General features: G+C 56.7%; 1 protein-coding gene across 1 annotated transcript in view; it reads right to left on the bottom strand.

Moving 5' to 3' along the window:
• Positions 1 to 475: 475 nt before the first annotated feature.
• The window catches only part of SDC3 (syndecan 3), a 46,455-nt gene continuing 30,149 nt past the window's right edge, over positions 476 to 16,781 (bottom strand). Inside the window, exons 2-5 of the mRNA XM_077189799.1 lie at positions 11,522 to 11,639; positions 10,317 to 10,972; positions 8,539 to 8,809; positions 476 to 7,216 (exon numbers count right to left, since the gene is read on the bottom strand). Of these exons, the coding sequence (XP_077045914.1) occupies positions 7,050 to 7,216; positions 8,539 to 8,809; positions 10,317 to 10,972; positions 11,522 to 11,639 (1,212 nt within the window). The 3' untranslated portion in view covers positions 476 to 7,049. The remainder of the gene's footprint in view (positions 7,217 to 8,538; positions 8,810 to 10,316; positions 10,973 to 11,521; positions 11,640 to 16,781) is intronic.

Here is a 16,781-nt window from a genome sequence, read left to right as displayed (position 1 = left end):
TCTGGCAATTCCAGCCCAGCCCCTGCCCACCCTGCCAGGGAACAATTCCCAATTGCCAAGATCCCATCCAGCCCTGCCCTCTGCCACTGGCAGCCATTCCCTGCCTCCTGGCCCTCCATCCTTGGCCCCAGTCCCTCTGCAGCTCTCCTGGAGCCCCTTCAGGCCCTGCCAGGGCTCTGAGCTCTCCCTGAGCCTTCTCCTCTCCAGGGGAGCATTTCCAGGCTGCACTGGGATGGTCCAGGCTGTGCTGGGATCACCAAGGGCTCTGGTGGGAGTACCCAGGGCTGTGCTGGGATGGCCCTGAGCTGTACTGGGATCATCCCTGGCTGTGCTGGAATGTTCCAGGCTCCTCAAGCATCGCTGCAGTTGCCATGGAAACCATTCATTAACCCCACCCTGGTGGGCCCAGGACCAGGCAGAACCTTCTCCCTCCACTCCCGGAGCAGCACCAAGAATGCAGGCCAGGCCCTGGGCAGACAATGTTTAAATGACTTTATTTTTTATCTTTTCCTCATTTTATAAATGGGCACAGCACAGAAATAATTAAAAAAAATAGACAGTACCATTACAGTGCTAGATCCATTGGCAAAGATTATTTTTAGAGTCTTTTTTTTTTTTTGACATTATTTTTAAAGTTTTGGCCATTGAGTAAGAACAAAAACAATTAACAAACATTTTCTTTTCCTTTCCTTTTCGAAACAGACACTATGAAGCCATTTCAGTACTAAACTCTAGGAGAGTTATGTACATACAAAAAAAAGTTCTGTTTAAGATATGTCTCCTATTAAAAATATTTACATGCATTTTTTTTCCCTCCCGGATTCATTGAAAGCTCCAACATTTGTAGTGTTCCAGATCTTTGTTTTGTTCTCCTATGGGGATTGGAAATCAGCTCCAAAAAAAAATGAAGTTGGAATTACTTCAATCTTCTGGAAAGGGAGATTTTTTTTTTAATTTTATTTTTGGGATGTTTATCAATGGAATTTTTTTTTCATTTTTTACAATTATTTTATTTTTAATTTATACAAGAAGGTTCGATGTTTATTTACAGAAGGAGCAGTGGGTGATGGTTTATCCTGGAGATGTGGTGGTGAGAGACAAGGGGGAGAATTTAAAAAGTTTTTCTATCAAACTGCAATGGATTCCTGTTTTTCGGGAGTCTGGTTTGATTGTCAGCTGGGCTGGGGTGGCTTTGGCCAGGGGAGACCCTGAACGGGGGAAATTCCTGCAGGAAAAACCCCTGGAGCCCTGGAGGTCTTGGGAGAAGCACTGGAGTGTGGGGTGTGAAAAAATCGGGGGTTTTTTTACCCAAAAAATCAAAATAATGTGGGAAATAAACAGAGAAATAAAAAGTTGGGATCTGCAGACCCTCTGGGGCTCCTCTAAGGGAAGGGGGAGCTGCTGGCACAAGGACTGGGGAGGCTCCGGAGCTCGCGGGGCTTTGGATCCACCCCGGGATCCCAGCCCGGATCTGCTCCAGCCCTGCAGGGATAAAAGGCTCCTGATCCCACCTGGGAGATCCCAACCCACCGAGACCAGGACTGGGATTGGGACTGGGACTGGGATTGGGTTTGGGTCTGGGATTGGGTTTGGGATTGGGTCTGGGACTGGGAGTGGGACTGGGATCAAGATTGGGACTGGGATCGGGTCTGGGATTGGGACTGGGATGGGACTGGGAGTGGGACTGGGATCGGGGGGATGTGAAGGGCAGGGAGGGGAGGGAGGAGCAGCAGGAATTGGAGCGGTGGAATCCTGCATCCCTTGGGACAGGGAATGATGGGGAATCCCACATCCTTTAGGACAAGGGTTGAGGCTGAATCCCACATTCCTTGGGACAGGAAATTCCATATCCCTAGGGCAGGGAATCCTGCATCCCTTGGGACAGGGAATGGTGGGAATCCCACATTGTTTAGGACAGGGAATCCTGCATCCCTTGGGAGTGGGGCCAAGTCTGAATCCTACATCCCTTGGGACAGGGAAAGAGGGGGAATCCCAAATCCTTTAGGATAGGGGTCGAAGCTGAATCCCACATTCCTTGGGAGAGAAAATCCCACATCCCTTGGGAGCAGGGCCAAGGCTGAGTCCCGAATTCCTTGGGACAGGAAATCCCGCATCCCTTTGGCAGGGACTCCTGCATCCCTTGGGACAGGGAATGAGGCTGAATCCCACATTCCTTGGGACAGGGGCCAAGGGCTGCAGAGCCCAGCATGTGGTGCTGGAGGACAAATTCTCCTCCTTTTCCTCTTTTCCTTCTCCTTTTCCTCTTTTTTCCTCCTTCTTTTGCCCCTCAGGAGCAGAGCCCCCCGTGCCCATCTATACATCTCTACATATACATTAATTACATACACACATTATATACACACACAGACACCCCCAGCCCTGCTCCTGGCACCCCAGGGAGCTCATTCCCACCAAACATTTCTGCATTGAAAGCTCAGAGTTACTTCAGAGCCTGGCAGAAAACCTTGGAGCACGGAAAAGATCATGACAAGGGTGGTTATGGGAGGAAAAGGGAATTAAAAAATCCATTCCAGTTCTTGGCTGGTGGGTTTGTTCCTGTGGAAGGAACTGAGCTGGGGATTCACAGCACAGAGAGCTCGGAATGCTGGAGCTGGGGCAAAGGAACTCCCAGACAGGGATTGTTGGGGAATGGGGGAGGGAGAGGGGGAATTTGAGGCAGCCCAACCCATCCTGGCAGTCACCCAGCCCGAACCATCCCTGTCCCATCCCTTCCCTGCAGCTGGATCCCCCCAGCACAGCTCATGCTGGAAATGTCCAAAATCAGAGAGGTTTTTGGAGCTAAGGGACAGCTCCATCCCAGCAGGCACCTGGTGCTTTTCATGGAAAGATCCAAGATCAGAGAGATTTTTGGAGTAAAGGGACAAATCCCACCCTGCAAAACCCACCCAGGGCCAGGTCCTGCTGCTGCTGGGCCCCTTCCATGTCCTGCCCTTCCCAAACTCCCCATTCCAGCCCTGGGTTGGGCTCTCTGCTCTTCCCTTCCCTTTGGATGTGGCCTAGGAGTTCCTGGCTGTTCTGCTGGATACTCTCCACCATTCTCCTGCTGCAATTCCAGCAGGGAGAGCCCCAAGGCTGGCACAGCTGGCAGAGCAGCCCACACCACCCTGCAATTCCAGAAACTCCTAAAATTATCCAGCTGGAACAGCCAAGGTTCTCCCTGCGGCTCCAGCACATCACACACACACAGAAACAGGCAGAAAAGAAATGGAAAAGCCATGGAAAAATCCCTCAGGGAGCACAGCTGGAAGGACCAGCACATCTGGGCACTGCTCCAGCTGCTCCTGGCTGGGATCAGTGTGAGGGATGGGAATTTGGGCAGGGGGAGGGTGCCAGACTCAGCTTTGGGAAGGGAAGATGCTGCAGACGTTTCCACTCGAGTTCATTTTCCCAAAAATCGGCTCTGGGGATGGCTCCTCCTGTGTGGAGCCTCCTCTCCTCTCCCCCATCTCTGTTCCCACCAGGAATCCCTGGAAAGCCCTGGAGCAGGAGTGGCTGCAGGAGGGCACCAGCCCTCGGGGTTTTATCCCTCCCTGTGGCTCTGCTCATGGAGAAATGGCTTTATCCAGGATTTTTGGGGGAGATGGACTTCCCCAAAAATTCCTGCCCATATTCAGCTCCATCCCAACTCCTTGGAGGGAGGACAGGCTCACATTCTCCAGAACAAGGCTTTTTTGTTCCCTTCAGACATCGACTCCAACAGCCCCCATGGAGCTGAGGTGACACCAGAGGCTGCGACATTGCACAAGCACAAAAAGTTGGCTCTGAAACAAAAACCTCTCCTGGAGCTCACATCCCTCTCCTGGTGGAGAACAAAAGTGTGGAAGCAGGAGATAATGAATTGTTTCATCACCTCTGATTAGCAGTTTAGTTGCTTTCACCTTTTTTTGTTGTGTTTATCTCATATTTTAATTACTGCAGAAGCCCTGCCCAGGCTCCTCTCACCCTCCCTCCTCCAGCTTCCCTCACTCCCGAAGCTGTGATGGATTTAAGTGCCAGGATTACAACCTAACACCAGCTGAGAGGGACGAGGTTAAGCTTGAGTGAGTAAAAAAATTGTATTATGGAACTTCAGACTATTAAATAGGAGGAAAAAATGGAATGAAGAAGATTAAGGAGGCATCTCTGAAAAGCAGCATTAAAAAGATTAAGCTGGGAGGGATTTTTATTTTTTTTAAGCAAGCTCCAAAGATTAAATCCAGGTTTTCCCAAAAGATGGGGATTTTGGGTGACCTTGGTGACCTTGACTTGTGCCACTCCCCTTTGTGTGATCCCAACAGGGCCAAAATCCTCCAAATCATCAAATCCAGGAGTCCAAACTCCCCTTGGAGCAGCACAAAGTGGCTCTGGGTTGGCACCAGGCTCCTTCTGAGTGTGTTCCCTCCTTTGGAGCATCCTCATCCTTCATCCTTATCCTCATCCTCATCCTCCCTGTGGGATGGACACGGAAATGGTCACTCCCAGCACCACCACCCCAAACGTCCAACAGGGCCTTCTCCAAGCTCCAAGAACCCAAACCACGAGGATTTCGAGGCTGACAGCTCAAAAATGAGAATTTAGAGCTGACCCACGTGTGGGGCTCTGTTCCCTATCCTGAAGTAAAGCCAGGTTGTCATTTTGGGTTGTATCCCAGGGAAAAGCAGCCCAAAGCTCCCAACTTCCCAACTCCAAATCCCACCCAAGCATCCCAGTGCACTGAGAGATTCCAGGGATTTCATTTCCTTCCACACCTGTGTTACTGTGGGTGTACAGGAGTGGAGATATGTATTTATATATATTCAGAATATTCTTCTGGCCTCAAATCCCTTCCACAATGAAGCTCTTCTGTCCTGTAACCCCCACCAGGGCCATGAAACCCTAAATCCCCCAACCCTCTCAGGGGCCAAAGTGTCCCTGACTCTGTTAATTCACAAAGCAATGATTTTTCCCCCCAGATTTTCCCATTTAAATTGTTCCAAGAGCAAATCAAAAGTCTCCATGGGACCCCATCGAGATCATGACCATTGTGACAACAAAACCCCACAAACAGGGCTCCAGCTAATTAAGAGCCACCTCATTGAACCACCTTAATTGAAATATCTTAATTAATTAATCTGCACCCTGGGCAGCCTTGGAGGGGACACCTGGGGGGCACCAGGGTTGGGTTCTCTCCAGCCCTGTGGGTTGTGCTGGGATTTAAACACCAGTGAAGGGAAACCATCAATCCTGGGGAATCAAAAAACAAAAGAAAACCATCAATCCTGGGTGTTTCCATGGATTTGGGGATCTTTCCAATGATCCAACCAGCCAGCCCTGGGGCTGAGCCGTGGTTCTGCCTCCCCTTCCTCACCTCAGTGGGACCCTGAGGGGACAGGGATGGTCCCTGCTTGGATTTCCTCTCTTAGGCTGCATCCCATGCTCTGCAGGGCTCTGTTACCCCCTCTGGAAGAGCCAGGCACAGGATTCAGCATCTCCAGTCCCAGCTCCTCCCAAAGGACTGTCCAGCAAAGCCGAGCTTTAGTGGTCACAGTGAAAACCCAGCCCAAGCCAAGTCCTTTCCTGGCCAAACCCCTCAGCCAGATGTGGATCCAAGAGATTCCAGGGGTGGTTGGATGGCAGCAGCCTGGGATGCCCCAGTGCAGCTCCACAAGCTCTCCAGAATGTTGATCCAAGGGATAATTCCCAGGGTTTGTATTTATTTCCTTTTCTCCCCACTCCAGGAGCAAATCCCAGGTATTCCAGCCCCTTGTGCTTTTCCCAAGGTTCCAGGAGCATTGGAGAGTCACGTTCTCTCTTCCAGCAGAAGGAGATTCCTGCAGAGCGACCAACCCCATTCCAAAGGAAAACCAAAAAATAAAGACGAGACAGAAGGAAGGAAATCTCCTTCCTTTATGGACGGAAAAAAAAGGGCAATAAATCCAAAGCAAACCCCCTGCACCCCAGGGCTGGCAGGAGGTGTCTGAATCCCAGAGTTCGTGGTGGTGGTGGTGGGAAAAGTCCAGTTGAGCTCCAGGCACTGTGGGCAGCCCATCCCGTGCTCTCCAGGGCATTCCCGGGCACGGCTGCCCTGGCATCGGCTCCTTGGCATCGGCTCCATGTCCCGTCCCTCCCGCCAGCAGAAAGGCCAGCGGTGCTCGGTGTCACCCAGGCGGTGCTCGCTGTGACCGCGGCGCACTCAGCGTCACCTCAGGGTGCTCGGTGTCACCTCAGGGTGCTCGGTGTCACCTCAGGGTGCTCGTTGTGACCACAGCGCTTCTCAGTGTGACCGTGGCGCTGCTCAGTGTGACCATGGCACTGCTCAGTGTGACCTCAGTGCTGCTCAGTGTCACCACGGTGCTGCTTGGTGTCACTGCAGGGTGCTCAGTGTGGCCACAGCACTGCTCGGTGTGACCATGGCACTGCTCAGTGTCACCTCAGCACTGCTTGGTGTGACCTTGGTGGAGCTCAGTGTCACCTCGGTGCTGCTTGGTGTGACCTTGGCGGAGTTTGGTGTGACCGCAGCACTGCTTGGTGTCACCTCGGTGCCACTCGGTGTGACGGCAGCACTGCTTGATGTGACATGGGCACTGCTCAACGTGACCTGGGCACACTCCATGTGACTGCTCGGTGTCACCTTGGGGTGCTTGGTGTCACCTTGGCACTACTTGGTGTGACCCGGGCACACTCCGTGTGACGGCAGCAGTGCTCGGTGTCACCTCAGAGGTGCTCGGTGTCACCTTGGGGTGCTCGGCGTGACCGTGGTGCTGCTCAGCGTGACCACAGCAATGCCCGGTGTCACCTCAGTGGTGCTCGGTGTCACCTCAGCGGTGCTCGGTGTCACCTTGGCAGTGCTCGGTGTGACCGCGGTGCTGTTCCGGGCACCCCGTGCCCCCCATGCCAAGGATGCGTTTCCTCCTTCAGCCGCTGTGGGTTTTGCTTTTAAAAATTCACAGTCTGATCCCAAAAAAAGAGAGAGAGGAGGGAGGGGAGAGAGAGACTGGATGGAGGAGAGGAGGGGGAGGGTTTGGAGCAGGGAGGGAGGGAGGAAGCGTGAGGCACTCCGGGCTCTCCGTCTACGCGTAGAACTCCTCCTGCTTGTCGGGCTTCTGGTAGGTGACGTTGGCCTGCTTGGGCTCCTCCAGGGTGTAGCTGCCCTCGTCCTTCTTCTTCATGCGGTAGATGAGCAGCATCACCAGGAAGGCGGCGAAAAGGGCGCCCACCACGCCACCCACGATCACCGCTGCAACAACGCACAGGGACACAGCTGTCAGTGCCACCCACGGCTGTCAGTGCCACCCACGGCCATCAGTGCCACCCATGGCAATCAGTGCCACCCGCAGCTGTCAGTGCCACCCATGACTGTCAGTGCCACCCATGGCAATCAGTGCCACCCACGGCTGTCAGTGCCACCCACGGCCATCAGTGCCACCCACGGCCGTCAGTGCCACCCACAGCTGTCAGTGCCACCCACAGCTGTCAGTGCCACCCACGGCCATCAGTGCCACCCATGACTGTCAGTGCCACCCATGGCAATCAGTGCCACCCACAGCTGTCAGTGCCACCCACAGCTGTCAGTGCCACCCATGACTGTCAGTGCCACCCACAGCTGTCAGTGCCACCCGCGGCCATCAGTGCCACCCATGACTGTCAGTGCCACCCATGGCAATCAGTGCCACCCACAGCTGTCAGTGCCACCCATGACTGTCAGTGCCACCCACGGCTGTCAGTGCCACCCCAGCTGTCAGTGCCACCTGCGGCTGTCAGTGCCACCCATGACTGTCAGTGCCACCCATGGCAATCAGTGCCACCCACAGCTGTCAGTGCCACCCACAGCCGTCAGTGCCACCCATGGCTGTCAGTGCCACCCGCGGCCATCAGTGCCACCCGCGGCCATCAGTGCCACCCGTGGCCATCAGTGCCACCCATGGCAATCAGTGCCACCCACAGCTGTCAGTGCCACCCATGGCTGTCAGTGCCACCCGCGGCCATCAGTGCCACCCATGACTGTCAGTGCCACCCACAGCTGTCAGTGCTACCCATGGCAATCAGTGCCACCCACGGCCATCAGTGCCACCCATGGCTGTCAGTCCCACCCGCGGCCATCAGTGCCACCCATGGCAATCAGTGCCACCCGCAGCTGTCAGTGCCACCCCAGCTGTCAGTGCCACCTGCGGCTGTCAGTGCCACCCATGGCCATCAGTACCACCCACGGCCATCAGTGCCACCCCAGCTGTCAGTGCCACCCACAGCTGTCAGTACCACCCACGGCCATCAGTGCCAGCCATAGATGTTAGTGCCACCCATGGCTGTCAGTGCCACCCACAGCCGTCAGTGCCACCCATGGCAATCAGTGCCACCCACGGCTGTCAGTGCAACCCCCCCATCCATCAGTGCCACCCCTGTGCCCATCAGTGCCACCACTGCCTCTCAGGGTCATCTCCAGCCATCAGTGACCCCTCCCGGCTATAAATGCCACCCCTGGTCGTCACTGCCATCCACGGCCATCAGTGCCACCCCTCTGGTCCTCAGTGTCACCTCCAAACCCCCAGTCCCGTATCTCACCTATCAACACCTCTTTCCTCTCCAGGATGTTTTTCTGGGGCAGCTGAGCAGCCGAGTTGCCCGAGTCTATCGTGTTGTCCATCAGCCCCGTCTCCACTTTCCTGCCAGGCCCTGGCCCTGCTGGTGGTGTCACCACAGCCACCACCTCGTTCCCAAGGTCGGGACGAGTCGTCTCCTCCTCCTCCCGGATCTCGAAGTCCCCGCTGGGGCCGCTGCTGGCCGGCGCCTCTGGCTCCTTGTCGGGGGCTGCTGTCACCTCCCCTGGCTCCATCTGGGAGAAAGGACAAGAGTCCCAAGGGTGTCCAGCAGGAGGACGTCATCAGACCAAGGACAGGGTGGGGGACATGGGGATGACATTGGGGTGTCCCTTCCCTGTGTCACTGAATCTGTACTGCAGTGACAACACAACCCCATGACTTGGTCACCAAATGGCTGAGGCCACCATGGCTGAGCTGCGCCATTCTCTGTCCCCATCCCAGGACCTGTCCCCTGTAGTTTCTGCTAAAAAAACCCCATTCCAGACCCTGTACCCTTACAGGGAAGGATTTCTCCCCAGTATCCCATCCCAGACCCTGTGCTGGGCTCTGTCCCCAGAGCACAGGTTGGATGTCACTGCTGGAAGGTGACTCACTCCCAACAGGAGGTGACACAACCTCCATGCCACACCAGCACGGCAAGAGGAAGGATTGGATGCTGCTGGATGAGCTCCAGGGGTCCCTTCCCCCTTCCTTTCCCCCCCTCCTGCTGCACAGGGTGGGAGCAGGAGGATGGGCCCCTGTCACCCAGGCCACAGGGCTGTCACCCAGCCCAGCTCCCTGCTGTCCCTGCCCGATTCCCTTGGCAAGGAGGATGTCCCGGCCTCAGGGGTTGCCTGGGAATGTGATTGATCCATGCCACCCCCTCCATCCCACCCCTGATCCATTCACTGCCTCCTGCACATCCCCTCGGGACCAAATCCCCGGACCTTCCCACATCGGCATCCACCAAACTGGGGCATCCCCGAGCCAAACCTCCCCCGGACCCCTCCCTGCTGGGGCAAACGGCTCCGTCCCGCCTGCCTCGGGCACAGAGCAGGATCCGGGACGAGCCAGGGTTCGGGACGACCCGGGAGTTGTCTGGGGCGGGGGTGGGAGCCCTCTCCATGTCCCGCTGCCCCGGGGCCAGCGCACGGCTCAGCGCTTCCCACAAGCGAGCGGCCGCGTTTGTGACAGGGATTAATTGAAGGTCAGCGAGAGCCCCGAGCGCTCCGAGCACGCATTTGCAGGCGGAAAAGAGAGAGTAGTTTAGACAAATCACTCCACCTTTCAGTCAAAGCGGCTGCAAAGGGCCCCTGAGGGGCTCTGAATGCGAGATGGAGCTGAAATTCCTGCTCAGGACACCCGATGGGCTGGAAATGCACCATCAAGCGGTAATTGAGGAGAGTTTGGGACTCCCGGCGAGGGGCGGGAGCTGGGACATGACACCAAAGCCCGAGGACAGTCGCCGTGTCCCCGTGGGATGTGGCACCGCTGCCCTCCTGCCTGGGTAAGCCGCTCTGCAGAGGGCAGAGCGGGGTCACCGGGGTGGGTGGCACATCCCGGGTGCCCCAGGAGCCTGAACCCCTGCCCGGGCTGAGCTCCCCCTTCACCCTCTTCAGCTCTGGAAGAGCCCAGCCTGCCTCCACCTCCCTCAGAGCAAGTGCCAAGGATGGACGGACTCCAAAGGCCTCCCGTGGCCACCACTTGGCTTCCAGGGAGCCCAGGAGCCCCGAGCAGGTGAGAAGGGCTCTGGCCTCCTACCTGGGGGGCCTCTGTGGGCAGCAGCGTGGTGGCCGTGGGTGGCAAAGCCGTGCTTTTCTCGGGGAGCTCTGCAGTCCTCGAGGTGCTGGGCTTTGGCAGGGCCCTGGGCTTGGCCGTGCTGGTGGGGACAAGGCGCGACGTGGCCACCTCTGTCGGCGTGCTGGTTTCGGGGACGGGCGTGGTGGGGGTCTCCAGGGTGGTGGCCCGGGTGGTGGCCGCCTTGGTGGCCAAGGGGGGCAGGAACCTCCGGATGGTGGTGGGCTTGGCTGTGGCCACGGTGGTGCTGCTTGTGGTGGTGGTGGCCTCCGTGGTGGTGGTGGTGGTGGTGGTGGTGGCCGTGGTGGTGGTGGTGGTGGCCATGGTGGTGGTGGTGGTGGTGGCCGTGGCGGTTGGGAGCTCGCTGGCCGTGGTGCTGCTGCTGGTGGTGGTGGTGGCTTTCCAGCTGGGCACCACCGGTGCTTCTGTGGTCCTGGGGATGAGGAAGGCGCTGGTGGCCTGCCCGGGGGTGGTGTCCTGGGGGGTGGGGGACGGCTCCAGGGGCGTTGCCACGGGCTGGGCAGCGGTGACGGGCAGCACGGCCGCCGTGGTGGGCAGGGTCACCAGCGTGTCCGTGGTCAGGCTCATGGCCGTGTCCAGCCCCGGCTCCGGCTCGAAATCTGAAACGGGGACAAGAGGGAGGAGTGAAGCTGCTGCTGCTGCATTTCCCTGGCATCACCCCCAAAATCTGAGAGCACGGATGGTTCCAGGCTCGGCAGAAACCAAGGGCTGTGCCCGTGTGGTGGCCAAAGCCCTTTTTGGGGTCTGTGGAAGGGCCAGTCCTGCCCAGTAGGGCCAGAGGCTGAACTGGGACATGGAGGCACTGGAGCCCAACTTTCGGGACAGCTCCTATTGCTTTTGTCTCAGAGGACAACTCCAGTGAGGGATAAAGGACAATTCCCTCCCTCACAACCCCTCTCGAGCCTTCCAACCTCACAGTCAGCCAGACACCCTTCTCCAGAGCCCCCCAACCCCACAGCTGGCCAAAGTCCTCCCCAGGAACTCCCCAACTCCACAGCCGGCCAAGGACCTTCTCAGGAACTCCTCATTCCCACAGCCAGTTCCTTCCTGGGAACTCCCCAACCATCCAGGGACCAAGATGGCCAAGAACCCTTCCCAGGAACCCCAGGAACCCCCCAGCCATCCAGGGAGCATTCCCAGTTACTCACAGCCCGAGCCAGAGCCGGAGTAGATGTCGTCCAGCTCATCCTCTCCAAAGGGGTCATCGTCCCCGGAGCCCTCCAGGTCCACGGGCCGCTCGTAGTTCTCATTGCGCCAGCGCTGAGCCTGTGGCCAGAGGGACACGTGAGTGGCTCCAGCCCCACCCAGGTGACACCCCAGCCACCCGCCATGGGAGGGGGCATGGGACAAGCCAGAACAAGGCAGCAGCAGCACAAACAGCCTCCAGCTGAACCACCCAGAATTGCAGCGTTTTCCCCCAAAACAACTCAGAGTGAGCTCACACTGACTCCAGCATTTCCCATGGACAAAAAGGCCTTTTTTTGGGGAAAACCCAGCAATTCATTTTGGAAGCTGTAAGAAAAATGCTTGGCTTGGTTCTCCAGCTGGCTGCTGTTCAGGCTCGATGATTTCCCTGTGAGTCCTGGCTCCGGTGTGACAGCAACACCTCATCAGCTGCCACAGCTTGGGAAGCCTCCAGAGGAAACAACACCAGACTTCAAATATTCCCCTGCCTCCCAGAGCTGCGAAAACACGGGGAGCCCTCGCTAGCAGCGCTCTTAAACATCTTGTTTTGCAGATCAAAGTGTCTCCTGTCGGCGTTGCACGGAAACGCTTTGACACCTCATTACAAGGCAAACAAGGCGGCTTTGATCTGCGAGATCGCATCGGATGTTTCAAGATGTAACGAGCCAGGTTCGAGCTTCAGTTTCAAATCAAGGCCTTGAAGGGTCCCTGTCTCTCTCGGAGCAATTTACCTCCCGAAAACAGCTCGAGGTTTCTTTGTTTTCACTGTAGCTTGGAGCTTGAACAGTCACACAGAGAAATTTGGGACCTGACTCGCGTTTTGTCCCCAAACATCCCTTCTCCCACCAGGAGGGAGAATCCAGCAGCTCAGGAAGGGCAGACGGAGTTGAGCTTTTAAGGGTCTGAGCTGTGTCTGGCTGGATCTGTTCCAGCTCTCCCCAGCAGCCACTGGATGTATCCTGCCGGTCCCCAGCACCCCATGTGCTTCCCAAACCTCTGGGAATATTCAGCCTTTGCCCCCCAGCAGTGCCATCCTGGATTCCAACACCCCCTCACCAGCAGCTCACTGGAATTTGTGATCCAGCAGAACAAATCCTCAGGGATTTGGGAATTGCACAGCCCAAAAATATGAGACAGGTCACCAGAACTAATGGGAAAGCATGGAAAAATGCCAATGATTGAGGGTGCAAGAAGAAACATTGGGAATCCCTCTCATTTGCCTTTTGATGTTTTTACCCCAGAAGGATCAAGGCTGCCCAAGAAATGAGGAGAGCCTGGCGCTCCTCAGCTCATCCCCATTCCCGAGGGGGGGATTTTCCCTGCATGACCCTCAAAGCCTCTCCCTGATGGGAGCCACATGGCCCTGCTCCCTTTGTTCCTCCTGAAATTGGAACCAGATGAGGCTGTTCCAGACTCTTGGCTCTGGGCTTGGAGCAGGAAATGGAAACGAAAATCCCAGTTTGGCTCAGCAACTCCCATCTGTCCAACAGCCATCTGTGCATCCATGCATCCACCTATCCCTCCATCCATCCATCCATCCATCCATCCATCCATCCATCCATCATCCATCCATCCATCCATGCATCCACCTATCCCTCCATCCATCCATCCATCCATCCATCCATTCCCCATCCCTCCATCCATCCATCCATCCATCCATCCATCCATCCATCCATCCATCCATCATCCATCCATCCATCCATGCATCCACCTATCCCTCCATCCATCCATCCATCCATCCATCCATTCCCCATCCATCCATCCATCCATCCATCCATCCATCCATCCATCCATCCATCATCCATCCATCCATCCATCATCCATCCATCATCCATCCATCATCCATCCATCATCCATCCATCCATCCATCCATCCATCATCCATCCATCCATCCATCCATCCATCATCCATCCATCTATCCATCCATCCATCCATCCATCATCCATCCATCCATCCATCCATCCTCCATCCATCCATCATCCATCCATCCATCATCTATCCATCCATCATCCATCCATCCATCCATCATCCATCCATCCATCCATCCATCCATCCATCCATCATCCATCCATCCATCCATCATCCATCCATCCATCCATCCATCCATCCATCCATCCATCCATCCATCATCCATCCATCATCCATCCATCCATCCATCCATCCATCATCCATCCATCCATCCATCCATCCCCCATCCATCCATCCATCCATCATCCATCCATCATCCATCCATCATCCATCCATCCATCATCCATCCATCCATCATCCATCCATCATCCATCCATCCATCCATCATCCATCCATCCATCCATCCATCCCCCATCCATCCATCCATCCATCCATCCATCCATCCATCCATCCATCCATCCCCCATCCATCCATCCATCCATCCATCCATCCATCCATCCATCCATCCATCCATCCACCCACCTTACACTAAACCTGAACAAGCCCCAGCCAGGACCAGCACAAACCCCACAGCAGCCCCACAGGCAGGACCAGACCTGGGTGGACCCCACCAGCAGCACAGCCCCAGCCAAGCTCCACAAAGGCCTAAAGACTTGGGAACAATCTCCAGGTGTTCCTGGTGCACAGGGACATTTGGGACACTGGGATGTTGCTCCTGAAGAAGCCCCCTCCCCAGTCCATTCCCAAGGTGCTGACGTAACCCACTCCCAGCTGCAACCCCGACAGTTTGAGGTCAGGCTCATGCCATAAATCTTGGGAGCAGTCGGGGTTTATTTGGATTTAGTGCTGCTGGGATCGTTAGTGTTCTGTGTGCCCTGGGCTGTGCCTGGCTCCCCCTTCCCGGGAATGAGGGGCTGCTCCCCTTGGGAATGAGGGCCTGCTCCCCCCAGGAGTGAGGGGCTGCTCCCCTTGGGAATGAGGGGCTGCCCCTGGGGCTGCTCCCCTGGGAATGAGGGGCTGCTCCTGGGGCTGCTCTCCTGGGAATGAGGGGCTGCTCCCCTTGGGAATAAGGGCCTGCTCACCCCAGGAGTGAGGGGCTGCTCCCCTTGGGAATGAGGGGCTGCCCCTGGGGCTGCTTCCCCCCAGGAATAAGGGGCTGCTCCTCTGGGGACGAGGGGCTGCTCCTCCTGGTAACAAGAGGCTGCTCCCCTGTCTGACTGGGATGGAGGGAAGGGAAGGCAGAGTTTGCCAGCCCAGGAAACCACAAATCACTCAGGACAGCAGCTCCCACCTCCCGACCTGGGGCTGCCTCCGCATCCATCACAGCCCCCATTCCCAGTCCATCACAGGCCCTATTCCTAATCCATCCCAGCCCCCATTCCCAATCTATCCCAGCCCCCATTCCTAATCCATCTCAGCCCCCATTCCCAATATATCCCAGCCCCCATTCCCAATCCATCTCAGCCCCCATTCCCAATCCATCCCAGCTCCCATTCCCAATCCATCCCAGCCCCCATTCCCAATCCATCTCAGCTGCCTGGATTTGTCCCAAAAGAGAAACTTCCTCCAGACTTTATCCCTGCCCCAGTGTGCTTCCATGGGGTCAGACCACGGCTGGAGGGACCCTTGGATGTGCCAGATCCATCCTGCAGCCCCTGATCCCCCAGGATGGTGGCAGGGACTGTCCCCACCCTGTGGCAGGGAGGGATGAAGCTGCTGCTCCAGAGGGAAAACCTTTTCCAGGGCACAGATCCCATGCCAGCCGAGGGCTGGGGGTGCCACACCAGCCATGTCCCCATCTCTATCAGTCCCCTGCCATGGCTGGGACAAGGGACAGGCTCACAGCATTCCAGGTGCCCCCAGCAGCCTTCTCCAGGTGCTCAATCCAAAGCCGGGCCAGGCAGAGATTTCCTTGGGGCAGGGAGGAAATCCCAGTGTGCTGCTGGCCCTGGCTGTGCTCCCCCTGTCACCCCCTGCCCTGGTGGCACCAGGATGCCATTTATTAGCCAGCTCCAGCCAAGGGCAGCAGCTCCATCCCTGCAATCCCAACTGCCCAGCTGACAGCTCTTGGCAGGGGTTCCTTCCCCAGCTCAGCGCTGCCTCATTAGGGAAATTAAACCCGGGATCGGATCATCGGCAGAGCTGCTGGAGGCGGTGGGATGAGGCTGCCCTGGGGGGATGCATCACTTCTGGACAAGGAATGGGAAAGTTTCTGTGCGCCCAGGGAGGAGCTGGCTGTGCCCGCCCAGGACTGTCCTGCAGCCAGGGAACTGCTCCTGTCACATCCCTGTGTCCCATGAGCCGTCACTGGGGGCCAGGACCCGGCTCTGGCATCGCCCAGACCCCAAACAACGGCCCCGTTCCCGCTCCCCCAGGGTCCCCAAAGGTCACAGCTCTGCTGCTATAAAAACAAGCCCTGATGAAGAGCAGACTCCGGGGCAGGGCCAGAAAGTCACGTTTCACTGAAAGCTCCCTCATTGTGCTCTGAATGACCCCAAATACGCGCCAGACACAAAGGGCTCGGATCTCAGCACTAACATGGGCACTACATCGAGCCAGGATAAGAAACACATCCCCCACCCCACCCCAGAGGATCCTTTTCCACCTGAAAAGGGGGATGGGCAGGTGATGATTCCCACCCTGACACTCCCTGCCCCCTTCCATGCTTGGCCGGGCTGGCAGGGAGCGGCAGCCAAGGGACAAGGGACAGGCTCACAGCATTCCCCAGCAGCACAAACCCCACCCAAACCCCACACAGAGCCTTGGGAAGCCAGGGAGGGCTGGGAGCCCTTGGCCTGGCAGCATCTGAGCTGAGCAGGGGGGCAGGGAGGCTGCAGCCCCTCTCCATTGTCTGTGCCACCAGCCCACATGGACAGTGTCACCTCTCCCTCTCCTCTCCTCTCCCCTTGGCAGCCTGGTGACACCATTTTACAGGTGAGAAATGTAAATCTGGGCTAAAGGGTCTCACTCAGCCCCTCCAGGGGCAGATCTCCAGAGGATTTGGGGGCTTAAAAAATGCAGAGCACAGAAGGGACCCTCCTGTCACCTTCAGGGTACCAAGATGGTCCTGCAGAACCCTCTGCAGCTCTGACACATCCTGGAGGACAGTGAGCGCCTGGTTTGGAGTTTCTTAAATTCCTTGTACATCCCTTCTTCCCCAGGCAGGGAGGGTCAGGGAATTTTATCATTTAGGGCATTTTCCACTCCATGGAAGGGCTTTTGCAGAAACAGAGGATTTGGGGGCTTAAAAGAGGTGGAAACCAAGGCACAGAAGGGACCCTCCTGTCCCCTCCATGTGTGGCACAAGGATGTTCC

This window comes from Agelaius phoeniceus, chromosome 22, assembly GCF_051311805.1.
Source record: "Agelaius phoeniceus isolate bAgePho1 chromosome 22, bAgePho1.hap1, whole genome shotgun sequence".
NCBI lineage: Eukaryota > Metazoa > Chordata > Aves > Passeriformes > Icteridae > Agelaius > Agelaius phoeniceus.
Note: the sequence above shows the minus strand (reverse complement) of the source record. Positions and strands in the feature narration are given on the sequence as shown.